Source organism: Podarcis cretensis (genome assembly GCF_951804945.1).
Source record: "Podarcis cretensis genome assembly, chromosome: 14".
In the NCBI taxonomy this organism is placed as follows: Eukaryota; Metazoa; Chordata; class Lepidosauria; order Squamata; family Lacertidae; genus Podarcis; species Podarcis cretensis.
In genome coordinates, this window is record NC_137183.1 from 25,707,273 (window position 1) to 25,730,095 (window position 22,823).

The 22,823-nt window shown below is 47.2% G+C and overlaps 2 protein-coding genes across 7 annotated transcripts in view; one reads left to right on the top strand and one right to left on the bottom strand.

Moving 5' to 3' along the window:
• RGMA (repulsive guidance molecule BMP co-receptor a) overlaps positions 1–18,661 on the top strand; it is a 35,640-nt gene extending 16,979 nt beyond the window's left edge. Inside the window, exons 3-4 of the mRNA XM_079954300.1 lie at positions 11,975–12,486; positions 13,557–18,661. Of these exons, the coding sequence (XP_079810426.1) occupies positions 11,975–12,486; positions 13,557–14,267 (1,223 nt within the window). The 3' untranslated portion in view covers positions 14,268–18,661. The remainder of the gene's footprint in view (positions 1–11,974; positions 12,487–13,556) is intronic.
• A 2,211-nt stretch (positions 18,662–20,872) lies between these two features.
• Positions 20,873–22,823, bottom strand: part of CHD2 (chromodomain helicase DNA binding protein 2) — a 65,809-nt gene continuing 63,858 nt past the window's right edge. For all 6 annotated transcript variants that reach the window (XM_079954159.1, XM_079954161.1, XM_079954158.1 and 3 more), the window contains one exon: positions 20,873–22,647. In XM_079954159.1, coding sequence (XP_079810285.1) covers positions 22,314–22,647 — 334 coding nt within the window. In that variant the 3' untranslated portion in view covers positions 20,873–22,313. The remainder of the gene's footprint in view (positions 22,648–22,823) is intronic.

Consider the following 22,823-nt stretch of genomic DNA (forward strand, 5'->3'; position numbering starts at 1 on the left):
GTATAGGGATGTAGGGAGTCGGACAGTTGGTCCTTCTAGTTCAGCAGCTCTCCAGGGTTTCAAGCAAGGTTCTCTCCCAGCCCTCCCTGGAAATGGTGGGGATTGAACCTGCAACCTTCTGCTTGCAAGGCAGATGCTCTACCACTGAGCTATGGCCCTTCCATACTGCCAGGCAGTAAAATTTGATGGGGGTAATTTGGCAGTGGGGAGTAAACCTCAGGATTGCACAGGTGGAATATGCCAAAGGACCTCCCTTCCTGTTCTGTCTCCTACTGTTTCTAACCTTTTTGAAAGCTTGTAAGCCAGAGCAGGTAGCTGAGGGATAGTGCCTCAAGTAACTGAGCTTCTATTTAACTATCGCTGCTAGTAATAATAGCAATAAGGGCTGAATGAGATCAAAGCTTTATATTCCTGCCTTGCAGGGGGGTTGGACTGGATGATCCTCAGGGTCCCTTCCAACTCTACAATTCTATGATCCTATCATACCTGATGCCCACTGTGGTTTCCAACAGAAAAGCCTGGCAGATGTGCATAAAGACAGCCATAATAGCCTCCCATGTCCCTTGTTAACTGCTAGTTCACACACTTATTTTATGTGTTTACTTATATAATAACAGAGCAGTAAGAAATAAAAATAAGTTATTGTTATTTAACAACAACAACAACAACAACAACATAACATACTATGATGATGGTGATTTATTCACTTCGTTACTCACCCTTTGCTGTAAGGTCCCAATGTGGGTTACAGCAATTTAAGATGCAGTACTGAAGCAGTCTAAAACAAAGGTCTAAAGCAAGTTGTGGTTCACAATTAGTTCTTTATTCATGTGGTCCATGGTGTGTGTGTCTGTAAAAAACACAATTAAAAAGCTTAAAGTATCTAGTTGCTACAACAGGCAGGCAAATCATTAAGTGGTCCACCAAGATCCTCAGTGATTTTCGAGTGGTCTGTAGTTTGAGAGCCGCTGAGCTAAACCAACCACAGTCCCAGGAACAGGGTACATCAAAACTAACACTGCAATACAGCAATCCTGATACAGCTGGATGCATTCAGACTTAACACAGCCAATGAAGAAAAGTAAACTAAACTAAAGGAACAACAGCCCACGCAAATGGATGGCAAAATCAAATTGCTCTTAAGAGTTAAAAAATAATGAAATGCTTACGTTAGCTGTTCTTATAAGCCTGGGAAAACGGAAGTGTTTTTTGCCTGGCTCCTCAGTTAGGTGTGGAGCAGCTTACATTTCTCAGCCTGAGGGCTGTATTGTCCTCTGAGGCAATCTTGGGGGGGGGGGCACGTGCCAGCGGTGGGTGGTGCCACAAACATGAATCTTACCTTTGTACAGTAGGGCTATTTTCCTCACATGCTCACACACCTCTCATCAAGGAAAGCGAGGGGCATTATCAAAATTCAGGGGTGTATTCCAGTTCCTCACCACTAACCTAAAGTGATAGCAAGGAAGTCTTCTTGGGGAGAGCACTTCCAAGGCATGGAGTCACCACGAAAAAGGTTCTGCTTCCGTCCCAGAGAAATGGCTCCTTCTGGACAGTGTGCTCTCTGATGTGGCGTAAGGGTGGGTGCAAAGATATAGTGTAAGAAACCCAGGGCTGCCAGCAAAACGGGGGTCCTGGGTCAAGGTCCTCCACCCCAACAAATTATGCATGGTGAGGGCAGGGGGAAGTGTATACTGTATTTTTTGCTCTATAAGACTCACTTTTTCCCTCCTAAAAAGTAAGGGGAAATGTGTGTGCATCTTATGGAGCGAATGCAGGCTGCACAGCTATCCCAGAAGCCAGAACAGCAAGAAGAATTGCTGCTTTCACTGTGTCGCGATCCCTCTTGCTGTTCTGGCTTCTGAGATTCAGAATTATTATTTTTTTTCTTGTTTTCCTCCTCCAAAAACTAGGTGCATCTTGTGCGTCTTATAGAGCGAAAAATACGGTAAATAAATTCAGGGTGGAGAAAAGGAAGGACTTCATTACATTACTTATGGAAGTCACTGCCAGGAGTTTTGATGATGGCCACTGGCTGAGATAACTTTGGTAGGGGATTCTCAAAGGCAGGGAAAAGACTTGACCTATCAGTGACTATTAGTCAAACCTCCAGTTTCAGATGCAGTATACCCCTGGAAACCACATGGAAGAGGATCTTTTGTCTTCATCTGTTTTTAGGCTTCGTAGAAGCACCCGAGCCCTCTTCAATGCGTGCTGCTTGTGTGTGTTTATAACCCACATTTTCATAAAGGCACAGCAAGGTGCTAAGCAACATGCAGGATTATAATAAAATCAGTTAAACATCAATAAAACACCAGTGAACACTGATTAGTTAAAAATAAAAGAAACAAAGCACTGCGAAGGCCTGTCTAAATAATACAGTTTTCAGAAGACATCTAAAAGAAGGCAGGGAGAAGCTGCTGAGGGTCTGCACAGGGCAGTGCTTGCCACAATAAAAACTCACTCCCAAGGTCAACCAAACCTCAGGGGCCTCATGGGGATCTCAAGAAGGTATCATAGATATCCTACAATCATAGAGTTCGAAGTGACCCTGAGGATCAAGTCCAATGTCCTGCAAGGCAGGAATATGCAGTTGTCCCATATGGGGATCAAACCTGCAACCTTGGCGTTATCAGCACTACGCTCTATCCAAGTGAGCTATCCAGTGCCCCACTGGAGAGTCTCAGTGATCAAGGTGGAGCTTGAAGGATCAGATGGTCTTTAAGGTGCTTTGGGCCCAAGTTGTTCAGGCCTTTGTGAAGGAACCCAAGTACTGGCCTGGTAGCAAATAGGCAAGCAGTGTAGCAGAGGAGTTACGTGACTGCCAGTATCCTGCTCCTGTGAGCGGCCTGGTCACTTGCATTCTGCCCTAGCTGCAGCTTCATCCCCAGACAATGTGGGTTACAGCCATCAAGTCTTGAGGTTACCAGTGCATGGAGCACTGTGGTCTGGCTTGTTGAGGTCCAGTGTGTTAAGCCAGCCTGCAAGGGGTGACTGGGTGGAGAAGCTCACTTGCTCTGCCTCAGCAGCCCCAGTTGTCATTCTCATTGCTCTCTGCCAATTGGAGAGTGGCAGTCTGAAGGATGGAGCCTTCTCTGCCAGGGGAACGTGAACCTCTGCAGATACAGGAGGCAAGCAGGCAGAGCTAGTGCGCTTGTTCCCAGAACTACAACTCTGCGCACCAACAGAATGCCTCAGGAGTGAGGATGGCCCTGGGTGGCTGGGTAGATAGGTTCAACTGCCAAATCAAAATCCCAGTCCACATAAAACTGAAACACAGCTATCCTTGGAAATTTCTGCTTCTCTAAATGTTGCAATGCCACTTTCAAGCAAAAAAAGGGGGTGCAAAAAAGCACGTTATGGGAAGGCGTGCACGGGAGAATATGCATGTTCGTGAAAATACCATGTATTATATTAGAGAACCGTAGAGTCTTAAAATCACAGAATCGTAGAGTTTGAAGGGGTCACATCGAGTCCAATTCCTGGCGATGCAGGAATCTTTTGCCCAACGAATGCACTATAAAAATGCACGATATTAGGGGTGGAAATAGTGTGCATTGGGAATGCAAAGGGAAACGTATGCCTTTGTATTTAAAAAAAAAAAATGTTACAAACTGATGAAGAAGAGGTGAACGGGAAAAATGAGAAAGTGAGAGAAACCAACATGGCAGATTTTCCCCTCCCTACTAAGGAGGGCTTTGTGTGAGAACAGGACTCTGGGCAATGCTGGATGATCTGATCTGATGTAGTAACAGCTGCCTGGCTTGCTGTCCTCCTACTCACGGCTTCCCTGTCAGTGATAGCCACAGAGAGGAACACGAAACAAGCCTTGCAGGATCAGGCCAATGACCCATCTAGCTCAGCATCCTGTTCTCCCACTGGCTGACCCGATACCTGTGGTTAAGCCCACGGACAACTGCCCTCTGCCCACCTGGGATTCCCAGCAACCACTATTCGGAGGCAATGACGCTTCCAACAGTGGAGGTAGAACGTAGCCATCTTGACTAATAGGTGGTGTCAGGAGAGGAGAAGGGAAGGGCTATGAGAGGAACGGGGACAGAGAGGGGACCCAGACATGGTCCTAGACGCAAGCTTTGGATGTGCACTTGAAAGGAAAACCATCTTCAAATCAAGGTTGTAAATCGCCAGTTGCTGTGGCTATTTAAGAATCAGCTCTGAAGGGATCCAGTTCTCCTTTCTCGGTCGCAACATCTGGGCAGGTGTGACGATCGGCTAAAAACTGTGGCCTAGTAACTTGCATAGGTTATTGGCATGGATATTTGGCTAATGAATGCTGCTGACACATTCTCTTAACACATGAAGCCCTCCTTAAAAGTGCACTTTTTCCCACACCAACCTCTCCGCTTCCAGATGAGCTCTTGCTTAGACAACTAGATCTTGCAATAATACTTCAGCACTTCTGAAAGATGTTCCAGTGAGTTTCTAAGGGAGTGGGGACAGGAAGGGAGTTTTGCAGAGCAGGGACATCAGCAGAAACCCATTTCCCACAAACGATTTGCCTCTCGATTTTGCTGAGAAGCCCAAGTTGTTGGGCTCTGCCAGACACCCATTTTTATTCTTCTTTTTTAATCTTCAGCTCTTGATCCTTTATACCCCACCCTTCACTGGAATCAACACCTCCGCCTGAGAATGCTGCAATGTTTTGGCAGTGATCTGTTGTATGCATTTGTTTTTGTTGAGAGTTATGTGCCTGGGGCTCTTTTCCTGTACTCCTTTGGGATTGCATGTGTGCAAGGCAGAGCAAACGTGTGTGTGTGTGTGTGCGCGCGCGCGCGCATTGAGTTAAGCTGAACAATCCAAAAGCATGAGTTCCCACAATGAAGCATCTTCCTGCCAATAATTTCATGGTGGAGACAAGCTGAAGCCTCTTGAAGTCCCTGGCGCTGGAGTGAAATATGCAGGTGTTATTTATATGCAAAATCCCCACCATAATGCAAGATTGTTTACTGCAAGAATCCAATAGAATCTGCACTGTGTGTCTACACATGGAGGCGCCCAGAGTAGAGAACAAGGGTTTTCTTTTTTTTAAAAGTGTTTTATTTTAACTTGCATCCCACCTGATTTTCAGAAGAAACTCAAGGCATCTAGCAAATCCAGACATCAAAACAATATTAAAATATATGTTGCAATCCCTGCTTCCAAACCCTGTCATAACATCAAAGAATCAACTTCTAAAACAAAGCCAAAACTATAGTAGCAATTCCAAAAAGGGCAATCGGGATTAAAATATAGCAACAGAAAATGAAAAACCCTTGCCTTTACTAGTTGCCTAAAATACTATATTGGTGGGTCCTCCTGATATACCTGGGTTGGCACAGGGTGTGAGAAAAAAAAAGGGGTCTTACTCTGAAAAGTTTTGCCATCACAACAGCTGTTTCTCCAGGTTTTGCCAACCTGGTGCCCTCCAGCTATTTTGGACTAGAGCTCCGATCAGCCCCAGGCAGCACATAAACCAATCTTTGCCAGGCCTGGGGCATTTCCAAGTGGCCTTTTTATCTGCTCTGATTTGTTTTCAGGGAGAATAGAAAACAATGGCTGTATAGCAAGCATGCATCCTGATTTGTTTGCACAGAGATTAGATGACATTGCATCAATGAAGGTGTTGCCCCACACTTTCTGGTAACTTTCCTTATCGCAAAAAAAATCCAGTCTTTGGAGGGAAGCAAATTCATTGTGCAAGACCTCCCATTCAGCTGTAATTGTGCAACCTGACGTTGCTGGTATGTGATTGAATCTTGCCTGAAAATTGGGACTGTCTTGAAGTGCCCCTTGTTGCTTTCTAGCTGCTAAGGGAAGATTGTGGGGGGGGGACCCTCTTTTAAAATGGTTTACTATATCAGCCATGGGCATGGTGGTGCCATTCAGGCCTGTAATGTAAAAAAGGGAAAAATCATTTTTTCAAGCCCAGGTTTATGATTTCACTTCCTATAAACACTCCTTTTCCAAAGGCTTTGCAGTTTACCTTTTGCAGTTTTTTTTTTTGGGGGGGGAGGTATTCCTCCCTGCCTATGAGGGTGCCTTGCTTTGATTGTTGGCTCTCTGTTTATGCCAGGTTTTCGCAAACTTGAATCTTCAGGCTTTGGACTCCAGCTTCAAACTTTGGACTGCAACTCCCATCATCCCTAGCAAGCAGGAACAGTGGTCAGGGATGATAGGAATTGTAGTCCCAAAACAGAGTGAGGAAAAGTTGGAAGTGAGATGCTGTGTTCTAGAGGAACCATGTTCTGGTCCTTAGGAGCCAACTCCTAGGGGCCATGGGGGCTTTGGCCCCCACAATAAAGTATTTGAGGGGGCTGGGCCTTTGGGGGTGAAGTCAGACTGTTCGAAGGTTACAGCGCCTGCTGCGGTTGTGGAGACTGATGCAGGAGAGACATGTTTAGTTTCAGCTGGGGCAGACGAAGGCGTCCAGCTGTGCTGCTACAGATGCACTACGGTGTTTCTTCTCTCTGCACTCCTCCCCACCATCATTCCTTCTCTGGTCATTGCTGTGGATACACAACCTGACTATCTCTCTTGTCTGCAACCACAGGGTGAGGTTGATGTTGCCAACCTTCTTCTCAAATTTGCATACTGTTTAACGGGCCTGATCCCTGAAGCTGGCTCCCCGTAGAGCACATCCTTGCAGAACATCTCTTTAGTTTTTAAAGGAATTTTTAAAAAATCTAACTAACTTGGGTTTAAGTGAGGAGGGATATTCAGCTCCTTAGAGTGCAGGTGGGGCACTCTCTGTATCCAGGTCTTGAGACTCTCCTCAGACTATATTCCTTACCAGCCCTCTGCCCACTTTCGCTTCTGGTCCATGATGCCCAGTTGTCCACATGGGAATGTGTCACTCAAGCTGGGAAAACCAGCCCCGCTTTAAGAGGAAAGGCAGGAAGGATGCAAATGTCAAGAACATTGTGGAATCCCAGCCCTAAAATCTTCCAGGTGCCCCCCTGCCTCCGAAAAAGATTCTTTCCTCTCTGCACCCTGCAACTTCTGCTCCATTACACAATAAAAATTGCCATGTAAGGAATGTTGGCTCTGTTTTCGCCCCCTCCTCTACTTTCACGCCTCTCCCTCTGCTCTTGAAATCTGACCCGATTCCTTTGCACGTGGTGGGAACTTTATTGGCCTGTATTGGAGTCCTCCTTTTCTTTTTCACCCAAAAGATTTCGCAGATTTCATTGTCTCTCTTCCTTCAGCCAACCCCTTAGCTAGGGTCTCTGGGGGTCTTCCCACCCTTCCCCCAGTCTCTTTCCCCCCTTCAAATCAGTTTTATGGGACCCTTTCCCCCTGCTCCCTGATTTTTTGTCATGCAAACAAGCCTGTGATAATCACCCTATTCTTTGGCAAAGGTCTTCAGCTCAATGATTAGCAGTTCAAAGACTCAGAAGCTTAATGGCCTGTCAGGGCCGGCCCACAAACCCCATTCATTCCTGCTCTGGTCATTGGCAGGACCGGCCTGCCTCCTGTGGGTCCCTTTCAGCCCTGCCATGCCTATGGAGGGGCCCTGTTCAAAGCAGGCATCAATCACCACCAGGGCAGGAGGGCTGGGGCAAGGGAGGCTCCGGGCAACAGTAGCTAGTGCATAGGGAAGAGGTTGTCTCCCTCTCATATAATACGCAGCAGTTGGAACAGCTCAGTCGGTAGAGCATGAGGCTCTTAACCACAGGGTTGTGAGTTTGAGCCCCATCTTGGGCAAAAGGTCCCTGCATTGCAGGGAGTTGGACTAAATCAGGCATCCCCAACCATCGGCCCTTCCACATGTTTTGGACTACAATTCCCATCATCCCTGACCACTGGTCCTGTTAGCTAGGGATCATGGGAGTTGTAGGCCAAAACATCTGGAGGGCCACAGGTTGGGGATGCCTGGACTAGATGAGTCTTGGGCTTCCTTCCAATTCTATGAATTCTTTAGGGGAAGCCATGGCTGCTTAAAAGGCTGCTTTAAATGTATGGTGTGGATGGCCTGGTGTTCTCTGCCTTTTGTATGCCTTGCAACCTGTTCTCACAGCCTCTGGGATGACCTGGGTGCAACAGCCCCTCTCCCCACTTGTGATTCTCAGCAACTGGTATTCACACTCCCAAACTTGGAAAAATATATGCCAACCTTGGAGCTGATGTATGTATTTTGGACCAACGCAGTGTTTCCCAACCTTGGGCCTCCAGCTGTTTTTGAACTACAATTCCCATCATCCCTGACCACTGGTCTTGCTAGCTAGGGATGATGGGAGTTGTAGGCCAAAAACATCTGGAGGCCCAAGGTTGGGAAACACTGAACTAATGCATTATGGCAGACACTGTCGTAGACTAAAGTTCACTTCATTGGCAGATCAGCACATGGGTTTATCTTGCGCATGACAAGCAGTGAGGTTAGAGCAGTGATGGCCAAACTTGGCCCTCCAGCTGTTTTGGGACTACAACTCCCATCATCCTGTTAGCTAGGGATGATGGGAGTTGTAGTCCCAAAACAGCTGGAGGGCCAAGTTTGGCAATCACTGGGTTAGAAGGCAATGAAATGCAAGAGAAATATGCAGGCTACCATGCTAAAGCTTAGAGCTGCCTTCCCCAACCTGCTGCACGTCAGATGTTTTGGACTACAACTCCCCCAAGCATCAGGCAGCATAGTTCCATCGGCAGAGCATGAGACCCTTAATCTCAGGGTTGTGGGTTCAAGCCCCACGGGTGAAAGATTCCTGCATTGCGGCGGGTTAGAGTAGATGATCCTTACGGTCCCTTCCAACTCTACAATTATGTGATTCTATCTGTGGGGCACCAGCTTGGGGAAGCCTATCTTCGATGTGTGTCATGGTTACGTGGCCGTTTGAAAAGCAAACACAAACATCCCGGGATTAAAGCCTGCAGCAACATCCTGCATTTATTTATCCTCTGTGCCCGTGCGGAGTCAGACCGTGCACACAGCCAGATAATACTGGATTTGCTTTTGCGCAGACTGTGGCACAGGGCAGCCTCTCGTTTGGCTCACCCGCCGCCTGCCCCCCACTGCACCCCAAAGTCCTGTGGTTCAGTTTTTCCTTCTCCCTGAGCATTTGGAGCCAGCGAGGTCTGCTCCTGTGCTAAGTCATCCGCGGCCAAAACGCAGATGTATTGTGAGTTGATGGAAAATGGATTATGTGAAATTGAACAAACAGGGTTTTCTTGGCTTCGGATCAAATCCGTTTGTCCAGAGCTGCGCCAAAGCTGCTGGCTGTACAGAGCGTGTTGCCCTGAGGGTGGGTGGAGAGGAGGGGAGGAGATGGAGTTACGGCAAGCAGGCATTAGCCCTGCCCAGATTCCAGATGGGAGACGGGGGGAGCGGTGGGAAGACAAGGAAGACAGGATCCCCACAATCTAGACTGCACCGATTCACTAGCCAGAGATGGCTGTGCTCTGCCTCCACAGCCAGAGACAGTACAGTGGTACCTCGGGTTACGGATGCTTCAGGTTACAGACTCTGCTAACCCAGAAATAGTACCTCGGGTTAAGAACTTTGCTTCAGGATGAGAACAGAAATCGCACGGAGGCAGTGGGAGGCCCCATTAGCTAAAGTGGTACCTCAGGTTAAGAACGGACCCCCGGAACTAATTAAGTTCCTAACCCGAGGTACCACTGTAAATGCTTCTGAATACCAGTTGCTGGAAGCCACAGGCAGGGAGAGTCCTCTGGTCCTGCTTGTGTGGTTCCCACAGGTATCTGATTGGCCACAGTGAGAACAGGATGCTACACTAGATAGGCCATTGGCCTGATCCAGCAGGGCTCTTGACTCAGAGCAATTGGGGGCAGCTGCAGTGGCCAGTGTTAGAAACTCAGATATTTAAGCCAGGCGCCAAATAGCTCCTTCAACCAAGGTTACAGTCACCCAAACTGAACGTCTAGTTGCCATTTTGGGGCAAGGCTGCCCAAAAGTCTTGTTTTTCAATCACGACTGTGATTGATTCTGTTCAGATGGCAGCGTTGAGCTAGGTTAAGAAAGTTGAGAACGTAAAAGAAGAAAAGTCACTTGATCCAGGGACAGTCCACATCTATATAGGCCTGTTCCTACCGCTTTCTTAATGGTGACATGGACCATTCATAAAATGTAATAATATTTTCCACAACTGTGAGCCGGGCAGGTGGGTAAGTGAAGACATGTGATGACAATTCACTATAACATTGTTCTCAGGCTGCACAGAAAAAGCATTTGGGTTCCTGAAATTCATTCTGACTGTGCAGATAAAATACAGCTGATAGAATTTCACAGGATATGGTATTCATGATCCCCAAGCATTTATCTCTAGATGGTGGAGATGACAGGCATCAAGAGGATAAGGGAATGGTTTGTGGAGACTCCCAAGGGTCAGCCTGGGAGGAGGTAGTTACGTCACAAGGCTGAGGTTCCTCACTCCTGCAGTAATCCTTACAACAATCCTTGGACTGTAAGCTGGTTGGGGCAGGGACCTCCCCTTTTATACTATGTATGTCCTACACAGGTCCTTAAATTCTGCTGCAAGGATGATTGAGATAATGTGAGCTGTGTGCTTTGTACACCTACAATCCTGCCCAGCTGGGGATTTCGGAGCAGAGAATTCTGGATTTACACCTCTGGCTCTTGGCTAAGATAAATATCACCACCTCTCACACCACTATCCAGCCTGGATTTCCCTTGTGGTATTGTGGGGTGTCAGCATAGTTGCTGTAATAGAGTTCTCCTCTGCTGTTTTGTGCTACTCGTTCCACATGTCTCCCTCCACACACACACACACACACAGAGCAAATTAAGGGATCTTGACTCCTCTGCACTAGCGGGCCAAGGGGGTTGAGTCACGCTGGTGTTTTGCAATCTGAAGGCATTGGCACTGAGCAGAGGTGCTGAAGGCGGCCTTTTGTCAACCCATTAGGGTGGCCAACCAGCTGCAGCAGAGGTTGAATGACCCAGTAAAAGCCTTTATCTCCTTCAAGCAGGAGAGAGGAGATGAGTGAGGAGGGGCTGCTTCCAGCTCTCAGATCAGGTGCATTAATGAGAGTTCGTTCAGGTGGGGGGGGCAGGGGGAGGGTTTGATGACACAGACCCGTCCAATATCCTGGAGAACCACTGCTGGTCAATGTAGACGCAGAACTGAACTAGCTGGACCAATGACCTGATTCAGTATTTTAGACAGCTCCTGACGCTCCAGGGAGAAGATTCTCTTGTTGAGGAAAGAGCACACAGGACTGACTCCTGGAATTTATACCAGGCTTGACCAATCAGGCAGCTTCGTGCTGCCTGTCAGTTACAGGAGAAGATGCCGTTATTCCATTCTACAGCTGAAGGGGCTGCTTCTAAGATGGCCTGCTTATTGAGTCTTCATCCTGGTTCGTAGGGAGATTAGATGACATTGGCTGTTCAGTGAGCACACATTCTGATCTGCTTGTGGAGAGGTTAGACAACTTTGCATCAAAGCAAGGGTCACCCCGCACTTTTCCAATGTGTTGTCCCATTGCTTTTTCTTATTCCACACTTTTCGGAGCATTCCCCTGTCACTGTCCAATAAGCAAAAAGAAAGTGTGTGTGTGTTTAAAGTGGATTTGTTGTGTTAGGTTGACACGAGTGCTTCAGTTCACTTTAAAAGCACAAACCTAAAGTTCTAGTCTGTGTTTGAATCTGTCCTGCAAAATAGTGACAGTTTGAGAGGTTGGGGAAAAGTATGGCTTTTGCATTTGTTCTTTTTCTTCTCTCTCTCTCTCTCTCTCTCTCTCTCTCTCTCTCATACACACACGTCTTATTGAAAGTTTATGTATGACACCTGGCTTTGGAAATTTGGCCTTATATGGAGACGTGTATGTGAAACAACACATCAAGCTGTTTTCCCCAGAACTTAAAACTACATAAAACCTTTAGGAAAACATCTCCCCCTACCGGCCTCGAACAGTTTCTTCTCTCTCTTTCCCCTGCCTAAAACTTCTCAAAATCTCTCCGTGTTTTAAAGGTGTCTGCCTTGTTTCCTTTCCCCCACAGTGACGTCTCAGTGCAAAATCATGAAGTGCAATTCTGAGTTCTTGGCGGCCACGTCAGGGCCCCACCATGTGGGGGCAGAGGACACCCCCGAGTTCTGCACAGCCCTCCGAGCCTACGCTCACTGCACTCACCGCACCGCCCGTACTTGCCGCGGAGACCTGGCTTACCACTCCGCCGTCCACGGCATCGACGACCTGATGGCCCAGCACAACTGCTCCAAAGACGGCCCCACTTCCCAGCCGCGGGTCCGCCCTCTGCCCCGAGGCGACAGCCAGGAGCGCTCAGACAGCCCGGAAATCTGCCATTATGAGAAGAGCTTCCACAAACACTCTCCTCCTCCCAACTATACGCACTGTGGGCTGTTTGGAGACCCCCACCTGAGGACTTTTTCTGACAGTTTCCAGACTTGCATAGTCCAAGGGGCATGGCCGCTCATAAACAACAACTACCTGAATGTGCAGGTCACCAACACACCTGTCTTACCCGGTTCCACGGCGACAGCTACTAGCAAGGTAAAGGCATGACCTATTCAGTGCCTGTTATTTCAAGATGATGCCTTACAGCAGCTTTGCTGAGAATTCCCACTTCTGTGTCTCACATAGCTGAATAAAGTAGGCACATCTCTAGGTCCACATTCACGCCGTATGTTTGAAATTTCCCCAGGTGCCAGGTGCCTTTTGCAATTGGCATGGGTCCAGAAGAGCTTATTTCTTGCATTGATATCCCACCTTTTTCTCCAAGGAGTACATGGTTTACCCCCTCCCCAGTTAATACCTACAACAGCCCTATGAGGTAGGTTAAGAGGCTGTGACTGACCCAAGGTCACCCAGTGAGTGGGGGTTTGAACCCTGATCTCCCAGGTTCTAGTCAGACACTCTAAGCACTACACCACACTGGCTTCCTAGAGTATTTCTGTATGCAGCAGCTCTATAAATTAAGTAGGTAAAAAAATACAGGGAAAGCAAAATGACACTTAGAGAAGGATCCAAAATATTTCCCTTGAATTTGATTTATTCTAGATTGTTGTATTCAATGTTTTAATATATTGTAAACCACTTGGAGATTATTTTTTTCAAACATAAAGCAGATTAGAAATGAAATGAATAATAATAGTAATTTTTTTAAATTCCACAGGGGAAAAAATGCTTCCTAGGCATTCCATTGTTCAACCTAGATTTAGGTGCCATTTGGCGATTAGGTTATGTATCTGAGTTTCTAACGCTGGTCACACCATGTATTTAAAGCACTGGGATATCACATTATCCCTGCAAGGGATTCTGGGAGCTGTGGTTTGTTAAGGGTGCTGAGAGCTGTTCTCTCCCCTCCCCTGCCGAGCTACAATTCCTAGAGTGGATTAACAATCAATCCCCTTTCCCTAGGGAGTTCTGGGACTACAGGTCCAATCATCCCCCGCCATTGGCCATGCTGGCTGGGACTGGGGGGCAAGTTAGCCACCCCTCCACTGAAGGGACAGAAGTGTATGAGTGGCTATGGTTGGATCAATGAGCTCTTACCAATCTCAGTAACACTCCCTTTTCATACCATCTCTCTCCCCACCCTCCAACCTTTCTTCCCTATTTAGCTCACCATAATTTTCAAGAGCTTCCAAGAATGCGTGGAGCAGAAAGTCTACCAGGCTGAAACGGATGAACTCCCAGCGGCCTTTGCTGATGGCTCCAAGAACGGTGGCGACAAGCATGGCGCCAACAGCCTGAAGATCACTGAGAAGGTGTCCGGCCAACACATTGAGATCCAGGCCAAGTATATTGGCACTACCATTGTGGTGAGGCAGGTGGGCCGCTACCTCACCTTTGCTGTGAGGATGCCCGAAGAGGTGGTGAAAGCGGTTGAAGACGGAGACAACCAGGGCCTCTACCTCTGTCTCTGGGGTTGCCCGCTCAACCAGCAGATAGACTTCCAGGCCTTCCATTCGACCGCACAGACCACAGAGAACCGGGCTCGCCAGAAAGGCGCCAGCTCTCCGTCTCCGCCAGAGCATTTCACCTATGAGACAGCCACAGCAAAGTGCCGGGAGAAGCTTCCGGTGGAGGACTTATACTTCCAGTCCTGTGTCTTCGACCTCTTGACGACGGGCGACGTCAACTTTACCCTTGCTGCTTACTATGCCTTTGAAGACGTCAAAATGCTGCACTCCAACAAAGACAAATTGCACCTCTACGAACGGACACGAGACTTGGAGACAGGCAATACGGCCCCCTTGGAGCCTCCCACGCTTCTCCTTTTTCTGTGGGTGTTGGCGTTCTTGAGCCAGTGGACAGCTGTTTTCCTATAGGCCGTCATCTGTGACAGACCTCCTGAGTTGGGAAAAACAAGAGAACAATTGTACTGGGTAACTAAGAGGCTGAGCCAGCTGAGAGCGAACAGTTTTAGTGACTGCTTTTTCTTCAGGGGGAAAAACCCCCAGAAAAAGCAATTGATCGAATAGGTTTGAACCTTCTTTCTAAGTGAAGGCCTCCTTTTATGTTAAAGAGTTCTGAACTTGTGGTTGACCCCTGCTCTTGTTCCCTTCCTCCTCTGATAGGAAAGGATAATGGGAGGCTTCTCACTGTCCCCCCCACCCCGATCCCTCCATGTTTGCTGTACTACAAATGGTTGTGGTGATTGTGACATTGGCGTTTGTGTAAAAGTCAAAGTAGGCTGCTGCTTTTTTTTAGACAGGCAGTGGCAAGTTGCCAGTTCCAGAAATGAACTGCAGGATCATGACTGAACAGAGGTGAAAGAAAGAAAGAAAGAAAGAAAGAAAGAAAGAAAGAAAGAAAGATCCGTTCAAAGGGTTATGTGCAAGCAGAGCTTAGTCAGGCATGGGCAGCAGAAGAGTCGTGTTCTCTCCTCCACAGCTGGCTTCTAGTTCAATGCACCTGCTTTTCCCGGGGTGTGCCGAACGCTCTTGGCAAACTGGCTCTCGCGTGCTCACACCCTCACACATGTGAGACTTGCCATTGCACGTGCAAACAGCTGTGGGTGCACACCCAGTTTCTGTGATCTTGTTTGTGTGCAGCTGCTGGCAGCTGCCTTTGCACAGGTGGGTGGGGAAAAGGATGAGCATTAGGCCTTCGCCTCCTCTGGCCCCAGAAGGATGGTGTACAGGAGACCCAGTCTTTAAGAACGTGCTTCTTACCACTTTCTCAGCATCCAGCAGTGGGGGAGCCCTAAGGGGATGGTAGTCCCTTTTAACGGAAAGAACAGAATTCCAATAGGGAAGGCATTGTGCTTTTTGATGTTGATCCAGCGTTACCTTTGTAGAAGGCCTTCCCTACAGCTCAGATCTTTATTTTTCTTCAAGGATTGCTGTCTATTTGCTAATTCCTCTTTCCTCCTATCCTCCTCTCGTGCTTTCAGAGGGGTAAAACAAGGCCAGTATTTCGGTGGCCCAAAGTGCCACTTCCTTTTTGGTACAACCAAGGCTACCGTGGTGTCTAAGAAATGGGCATCAAGAACTTGCTTCCTTTCAAAGTCCTTTGCTTAGGTGACCCAAAATCCTCCTTCGGGTTTTTGTGCTGTAGAGAACAAATCACACCAAGCCATCGGGAGCCCGGGGGAGAAGCTTCAGAGTTCCAAAAAGACGTGCTTGTTTTCCCTACACTCCAGTTTGATTCCCTATGTTTGAAGACTGCAGTTGCCCCTGAAATCCTCTTTTATGCATGAACCACAGGTGTGGTGATCAGGTGATCCATCCTTCCTGCTGAAGAGAAGCCCTCTGAGGAGGCTACCTGCTGGATCTCTGCATTCCTGCTCTGGGTTTGCAGAAATTCAGGAAGTAGATTCCTTAGAAAATGAGTAAAGTCTTCCCATTGCTCACTTTAAACTAGCGCTATGCTGATATCAGTCCTCCAGTTTGCTTTCTTTGTTTTCATCCCCTGCTAAAGGTGCTTCAGTTTTTATACCTCATTCTCAGGGTGCTTCAGTAGTGGGTGTGAGCAAGGTTTGGGACTTTTGGTTGCAAAGTGGCCAAGAGTAGTCTTTGTTTTATTTCCAGTAATATTCTGCAGCCTTTCTGCAGCCTCCCCGGGTGCCAGGGCATCCTGATCTGAAAAAAACCCAAGGGAGGAGTTGCCTTGTGATGTCTTCCCCTGGGCTTTGATTGACAACGCAGGCACCCAGGAAGGCTGCAGAGCACAGACCACCAGTGAGATGATTTGTGGAATGAAAGAAAGGTCACTCACAAGCACCCTTAACCACCTCCAAAGTAAGGGAGGCCCAACAAAAACCCCTGCACTCAACTCATGAGAATTTAATCAGAAGTATTTCTTCCCTGTGATAATTTTTGATTCCCCCAGCCCCCTTCTCATTAATTGGTAGAAAAGGGTCAAATAAAATGCAGGAATGTTTTTTTTTTTCTGCACAGCACTATTCAAAATATTGACCTTTTCAGGTTTGAGAGCAAACCATACCTCTATTTTAATTTGGGTTTTTTGGGGGGCAGGGAAAGTAAGCCTCAGTATTTTGGGAAAGTCTTAAACAGTTTGGCATGCCTGTTCTCCTTTGTGTCTCATCACCTTGTCTTCCTGCATAGAAGTTTCCAAGCCAGGGAGTGTCTAGGAAAACTCTTACTGACCCTGGATAGAGATTCCAGGCAAATGGCAAATGGCATCTTCAGCTTGGATCCCCTGCCCCCTGACTCTCTTTGGCAGCTCACAGTGTGACATTTCAAGCCTCTTCCACTTTTCCCATCCTCACTTAGGGCCACATTGTACATGTCAAATGCAATCTGTGCACCAGCCGTGCCAGTTTTGTGGTGGAAGTTCCCAGATGTGTCCAGCCAGCAGGTCAACCACGGAAGACAAGCTTGAGGTGCTCCTTGGACCATCCCAAAGCCCAGAAGATGCACACCCATAAAACACAGCCATCGACATTGTTCCACAGTGACTGCACACCTGTGTATTTCATTATTTGTACACGCAGTGACTTGCATATACGCAAAATGTCACATGTGGCAACCTTCGTGTGGGTGTTGTGCTGTTTCCTATACAGAAGCTCTTTCTCTGTGGGAAAGAGATGGAGCTCATAACCCCAAATTCTTTCATTTGTTTGCTACAGCATCTCCTCTGCCCCAAGGAGACTCCTGTAGTGGACCAGAGGACTAAGCTATCAAAGAGCAGCATCTTTGAGGAACCAGCTCACATGGAAGGTGCTACCCCCATAATACTTGGTGATCAATTGAAATTTGCCCAGCAGTCAAACTTCCACCCACCAGCATCTCTGCTGCCCACATTGAAAAAGCAGCAGAGGAACACAATTTAGTAGCCATTTGATGTATAGGATTGTGTCTTCTAATATATAGAGTGCCCTCACATTGGTGACTGTACAGGGGTGTAGTTTTCTTTTCCTTCCTGAATGGTTTAAAGAAAAATACATGTTGACTGTTTCATTCTATGGTTTGTTCACTGATGGCCCTTTCCTCCTCCTTTCATCATTGATCTTGAAATTGGGAGCTCTCAACCTGAGCTGTGAAGTGTGCAAACTCGGGAGTCATGTGGAAGGAACGAGGAGATTGGGAGATGCTAAGGCTGAAAAGTGGGACTTGGCCTTCATGTACTCTAGAAGCGCTCACTGTAGCCAGAGGGGCTACAAAGTATTGCCCCTCCAGATGTTGCTGGACTTCAAGTCCCATCAGCCTGCAAGCCGTTATGGTCAACTGTCAGGGCTGATGGGAGTTGGAGTCCCAACAATCTCTGGAGGGCCACAGCTTCTCTGTCCTTGGTGTGCAAGTTGAGCTCACCACCTTGGTGGTTCATTCTAATCCACCGGCAACTCGCAACAGCTAATGCTGCTTGTGTTTCAAAATTGTGGGTGCTACTCAGAGTAGACTCAATGAAATTCATAGACCCAAGTTGGCCATGTCCATTAATTTCAACAGGCATACTCTGAGTAGGAGCAATATTGGAGACGAGGCTCATAAGCTTCATTTCACCATATTTAGTTCAAAATTGTCTTCCTTGGAAAAATGGAAGCCACGTTCACACCATACATTTAAAGCACTGGGATGACCATGTTAAAACAGTTGTGGCTTCCCCCAAAGAATCCCAGAAGCCATATTTTGTTAAGGGTTCTCAGAGTTGTTAGGAGACCTCAACACACATTCCCTCACAGAGCTACAATTCCCAGAGTTCCCTGGGAAGAGGGATTGATTGGTTTAACAATCTGAGAATGGTAGCTCTGGTAGGGAGTTAGGGTGTCTCCTCATACCTCTCAACAGACCACAGCTCCCCAAATTCTTGGGGTTAAGCCATGACTGACCAAAGTGGTACCATTGTGCTTTAAATGTATATGGCCTTTGTAAGGTCTTCAAATTAGGTAGCGATGGCCCTTCTTCATTGCCATTGTAGTTCCTCCTCCTCCTCCTCTCCAGTTGACCTCACAGTCCAAAAAGTTCAACAAGGTTTTCCAACTATAGGAATATCTCTAATGTTAAAAAATATTTTTTAAGCACTTTATTTTGGTTTACATTATAGGGCTCATTCTGGCTTGCAGGTGAAGTGAAGCTGATAAAAACCCAATGGATTTTTTAAAAAACAAAAACACAAGGGTGGGGGGGGGGAAACACAATTCCAGCCTCACTGACCCTTTTCCTTCCCAGCTTCTTTTGTGTTTGTGTGTAGAATTTTGTCTGTAAATACTGTAAATTATTTATTGATGAAAAGTGCAAGTAAAACATTTTCTTCCCAACCATATGGACAGTGAATTCCTTTTTTGTGAAAAAAAAACTTATAACTTATGTTATGTTCTGGGTTTCTAGAGAAATGTGTCCATTGTATACCTTTGGAGATCTATCACAAGAATAAGACGACCAAACTTCTAGATAGAGCATTTATGGAACTAAAAGGGTGCGATCCACACTAATAATAACTACACAGGGGTTTAATACCTCCCACAGACCCAACAGGTTTCAGATGAAATCTCCCTCCTTGAATACCCCCCTTCTCTTCCACTTCTGGGCCTCCTTGCGAAACCAGACTGCTCGCCCTTGCCAAGACTCTTGGAATAAATGGCTGAGTCAGTGTTTCCATTATAAAATCTGTCTCTATGGGGAACACGTCTCAGCTGTGAAATTTCACTCCTGGTTCCAGTGCTTACAGGTGTGGAAAATCCTTTGTTAGGCTCTCTCCTCCTGTCCTCTCACCATGAATGACCTGTTGCATGAAAATGCTTTTATTTCTGCTTTTACTCAACTCTGAGGAATCCCAGGGTGTAAGGCAGAGCCCCAGTGGAGAAAGCTTCACGGAAGACGGAAGCAGCCAGGCAAGTTAAGCACCTGTGAGAGTTGAGCAACAGGGCAAGGCCAGTAAATCCCTTTTGGTCTCAACAAAGCCAGGTTTCCAAGAAAACAAGCCCAACCAACAACCAAACAAAACTGTTTCTGAAGGCAGGAAGCCAGTTAGTTTGGGGTGGACTTCCCCCATCTGTTGTGCTATGTACAACTGCCCAAGGGACAGAAGTCAGAGGTGTGTGTTCTGTAAAATGCACTGGCCTGGAGAGGCTAAGTAAGGCAGAGGATTAAAGACCAGGGCTGCCAGGATGTACTCAAGGCATCCTATTTCGCTGAGCACTGCTCCACTGTCACTTAAGAAGGAGTCCTGTTGGAGCAGGCCAAAGACCCATCTTGTCCAACATCCTGTCACTAAACCTTAAAGTCTCTGTTACAAAAAGTGATGTGGAAAGACAGCTCTAGCCAGAAAGAGCCAACTCCTAAGGCATTCCCTTCCCCTCCAAGATGCTAATGTCTGCCCCTTTCTAAACCTACATATATACTTGTCAATGCAGGGTGACATTTCATGTTATCTGAAGAAATGATTGATGCATATAAGCATAGAATCACAGAATTGTAGAGTTGGAAATGACCTCAAAGGTCATCGAGTCCAACCCCTTGCAAAGAAGGAATCACAGCTCAAGGATCCCTGACAGAAGGCTATCCAACCTCTGCTTGAAAACCTCCAGCGAATCCACTACCTTCCAGTTGGCTACCTTGCCTGGTAGCCAAAGCCTACAAATACGGAAACTTAAACTCAAGATTCTAAAATATTGCCATAAGTATACATACAACACGCCATCATGTTATAGCTGTTGTCTTCTACGTCAATGGATTCATTTATCGCATTTTTGGCTGACCCCATGAAGTCATCCGAGCGGTTTTTCAGTCTGAGGGCCGCAATTCTCTAGCCTCAATCCAGGCAGGCAAAAAGTTGTGTGAGAATTCAAGCACACAGGCCAGCCAGGCAAAAAATTAAAAAAAAAAAATTAAACCAGGGAAGTGCAAAGCAAGGTGAATTTATTTGTGTGTGCCTGTGGGTGTGTGCAAGGTCATTTGTCAGGCAAGCTTTATACAGATGTAGTGCTTGCAACACAGATGGTGAGTTGGTGCAGGATCTGATGAAAAGGTCAGATTCAAGAATATTCTGCAGCTTGGAGCTTGAGCATCTGACAAACGATTTAAGGAGCATTTTTTAAGATTCTGGAAGGCAGGATACCCTTCGCTCATCATCCCGCTGTTACATGTACACATAAAATGAGGTTTTCAATGAAGTGGTGAGCCTCATTTTGGAAAACGTGTGCCTACACGGTGGGTTCATCCAGAAAAATGTCCTGCATTTTCTGCACAGGAAGTAGCAGGGAAGACCAAGATTTATATCCTGCCTTTCATCCAAGGAACTCGAGGAAACAGAGCATTCTCCCCCTCGCCAAGTGCTTCATGGGTGAGAGAAAGTATGTGTGTGAGAACGTGTGCCTGCACATGCAGGACTGCATGTGAGAGTGTGTTTGGACATGTCTGCTGTAGCCTGGAATCAGTCCAGATAAGCCAAACCTCAAAACCATCCAACGAACCGACACAAGGAACTCAACGCGCAGCGGTAGCAAACAGAAAACAAGCAGTCAGTCCGATTTCTGAAAATGTCCATGTCACATTTTAATATACAAGAATCCAAAGTACAGCCTACAATGTAGGAAAAATTTTTTAATACATACTCTATAAACAAACATATTTACATCAGAAATCACTAGGACAGTGGCAATTCTTTTTGTCACAAATATAAATTAATTATCAATAACTGGTTGCGGCTGTTGTTGTTTTTCTTTTAGCCGGTGGGGTAATGTTCTGTTTCTCCCTCCCCCTCAGAAATCCACAGCTTAGTCCTTCCAGCCTGTAGATATTGGAGAAAATGGGTGGGGGACAATACTGCCATGCAGATGTTGGGAATGGACCCCAGAAATAATATTCCTCCCCCATTCCCAAATCCATCAAGAATTCATCCAAACTGGGATCCAAACCCAGCGCTACTTCCTCAATCCTGGCACACAGCAGACAATACAGATTCTAACATGTGCAGTTAATGTTCTTTCCTGGGAAAACGAGAAATGAGAATCAACCTACAGTGGGGGGGAGTGCATTTCCCCCCCAAGCTCTGGTGTTTCAGTAACAGGACCTGAACATCTCCAACTGTAGGTGCCTGAGACTATATGCAAGTCTCGGGCACCTACAGTTGGAGATGTTAAAGTCCTGCAAGGCTTGGGCACCTGTGGGTTTGCTCCTGTTGAATGGTGGAGGTTTGGCATGGGGGTGAGGGAGGAGTGGGGAGGAGCAAGTCCTGAGATGAATGGTGCAGCCTTTCAGTAACAGGACCTGAACATCTCCAACTGTAGGCGCCAGAGACTTGCATATATATGTGTGTGTGTTTGTGTGCAAGACTTGCATATAATCTATATATATGTGCAAGACTTGCATATATATATATGTGCAAGTCTCGGGCACCTACAGTTGGAGATGTTCAGGTCCTGTTACTGAAAGGCTGCGCCAGCCACCTCAGGACTTGTTCCCCCCCACCCATCCCTCACCCCTATGCCAAACCTCCACCGTTCAAGAGGGACAAACCCACACAGGCCATCACCTCCATTCCTATTCTCCATCCCAGCCAATGACTTGGATCTCCATAGCGAGGCCATACAGGTCTCCTTCCTCCGTCTGTGCCTCAGGCAGCCATCGATTCAAGTTCCATGAAATGTCCATGGGATACCAGTTAGGCCGCGAGACACAGAAAACAAAACAAAAACCCAGGGTGGGCCTGGCCTTTTCCCCGCAACAGGTCACTCGAGTGAAGGGAAGTCAACTCCCCAAACATTTGGCCAGCAGGATTATGTGAGGAGATTGGGGCAGAAATCCAGGCAACCCCCCCACAATTGGTCCAGCTCTTATGATCCTTCTGCAAATGTAGGACCCAACAGCAGCAGGTTCAGAGTCTCTGGTTACGAACCACAGCAGCTGCCATTTTACCTCAGGCCAAATTACCTCAGATGAGGTTCTCGCCTGATCTCCCAACCATGAAATCTAAGTTTTCCGGCTGCTCCAGTTATAATCTGGATTGTTCTTTTGTTCTAATGACCTGTCTAGGGGTGACCGGTGATCTAGAGGGGACTTGGTGTCGTGTGGGGATTTCTGTGACGGTGGGGAGCGAGGGTCCGAGACTTGGGAGTGAGGAGTGGGGAGAAGCTGTTTGTAATCCGGCGATTTGTCCAGGTGGAAAGGCCGGTAATGGTCTGAGGGACCCTGGCCATGGTAGCCCATGGAAGGCCTATGGTCAGGCATCCTCCTGAAGTCCTGCTGGTGGTAATTCTGAGACCGGAACTCGTCTGATCTCCGTCTCTTCGAATCATGGTGATGCCTAGGCAGAAGCAAACACAGAGAGCAGTCGACTCAGAAGTGGGGACTGAGGAAACATCCCATTCCCAGATGGCCGGGGCTGGTGGGAGCCATAGGCCATCAGGGCACCAGGTTGGTTTCTCAACATGGTTTGTTTGGAGAGAAGCAAATCACAGGCCCATGTCCGCATGCAATGAC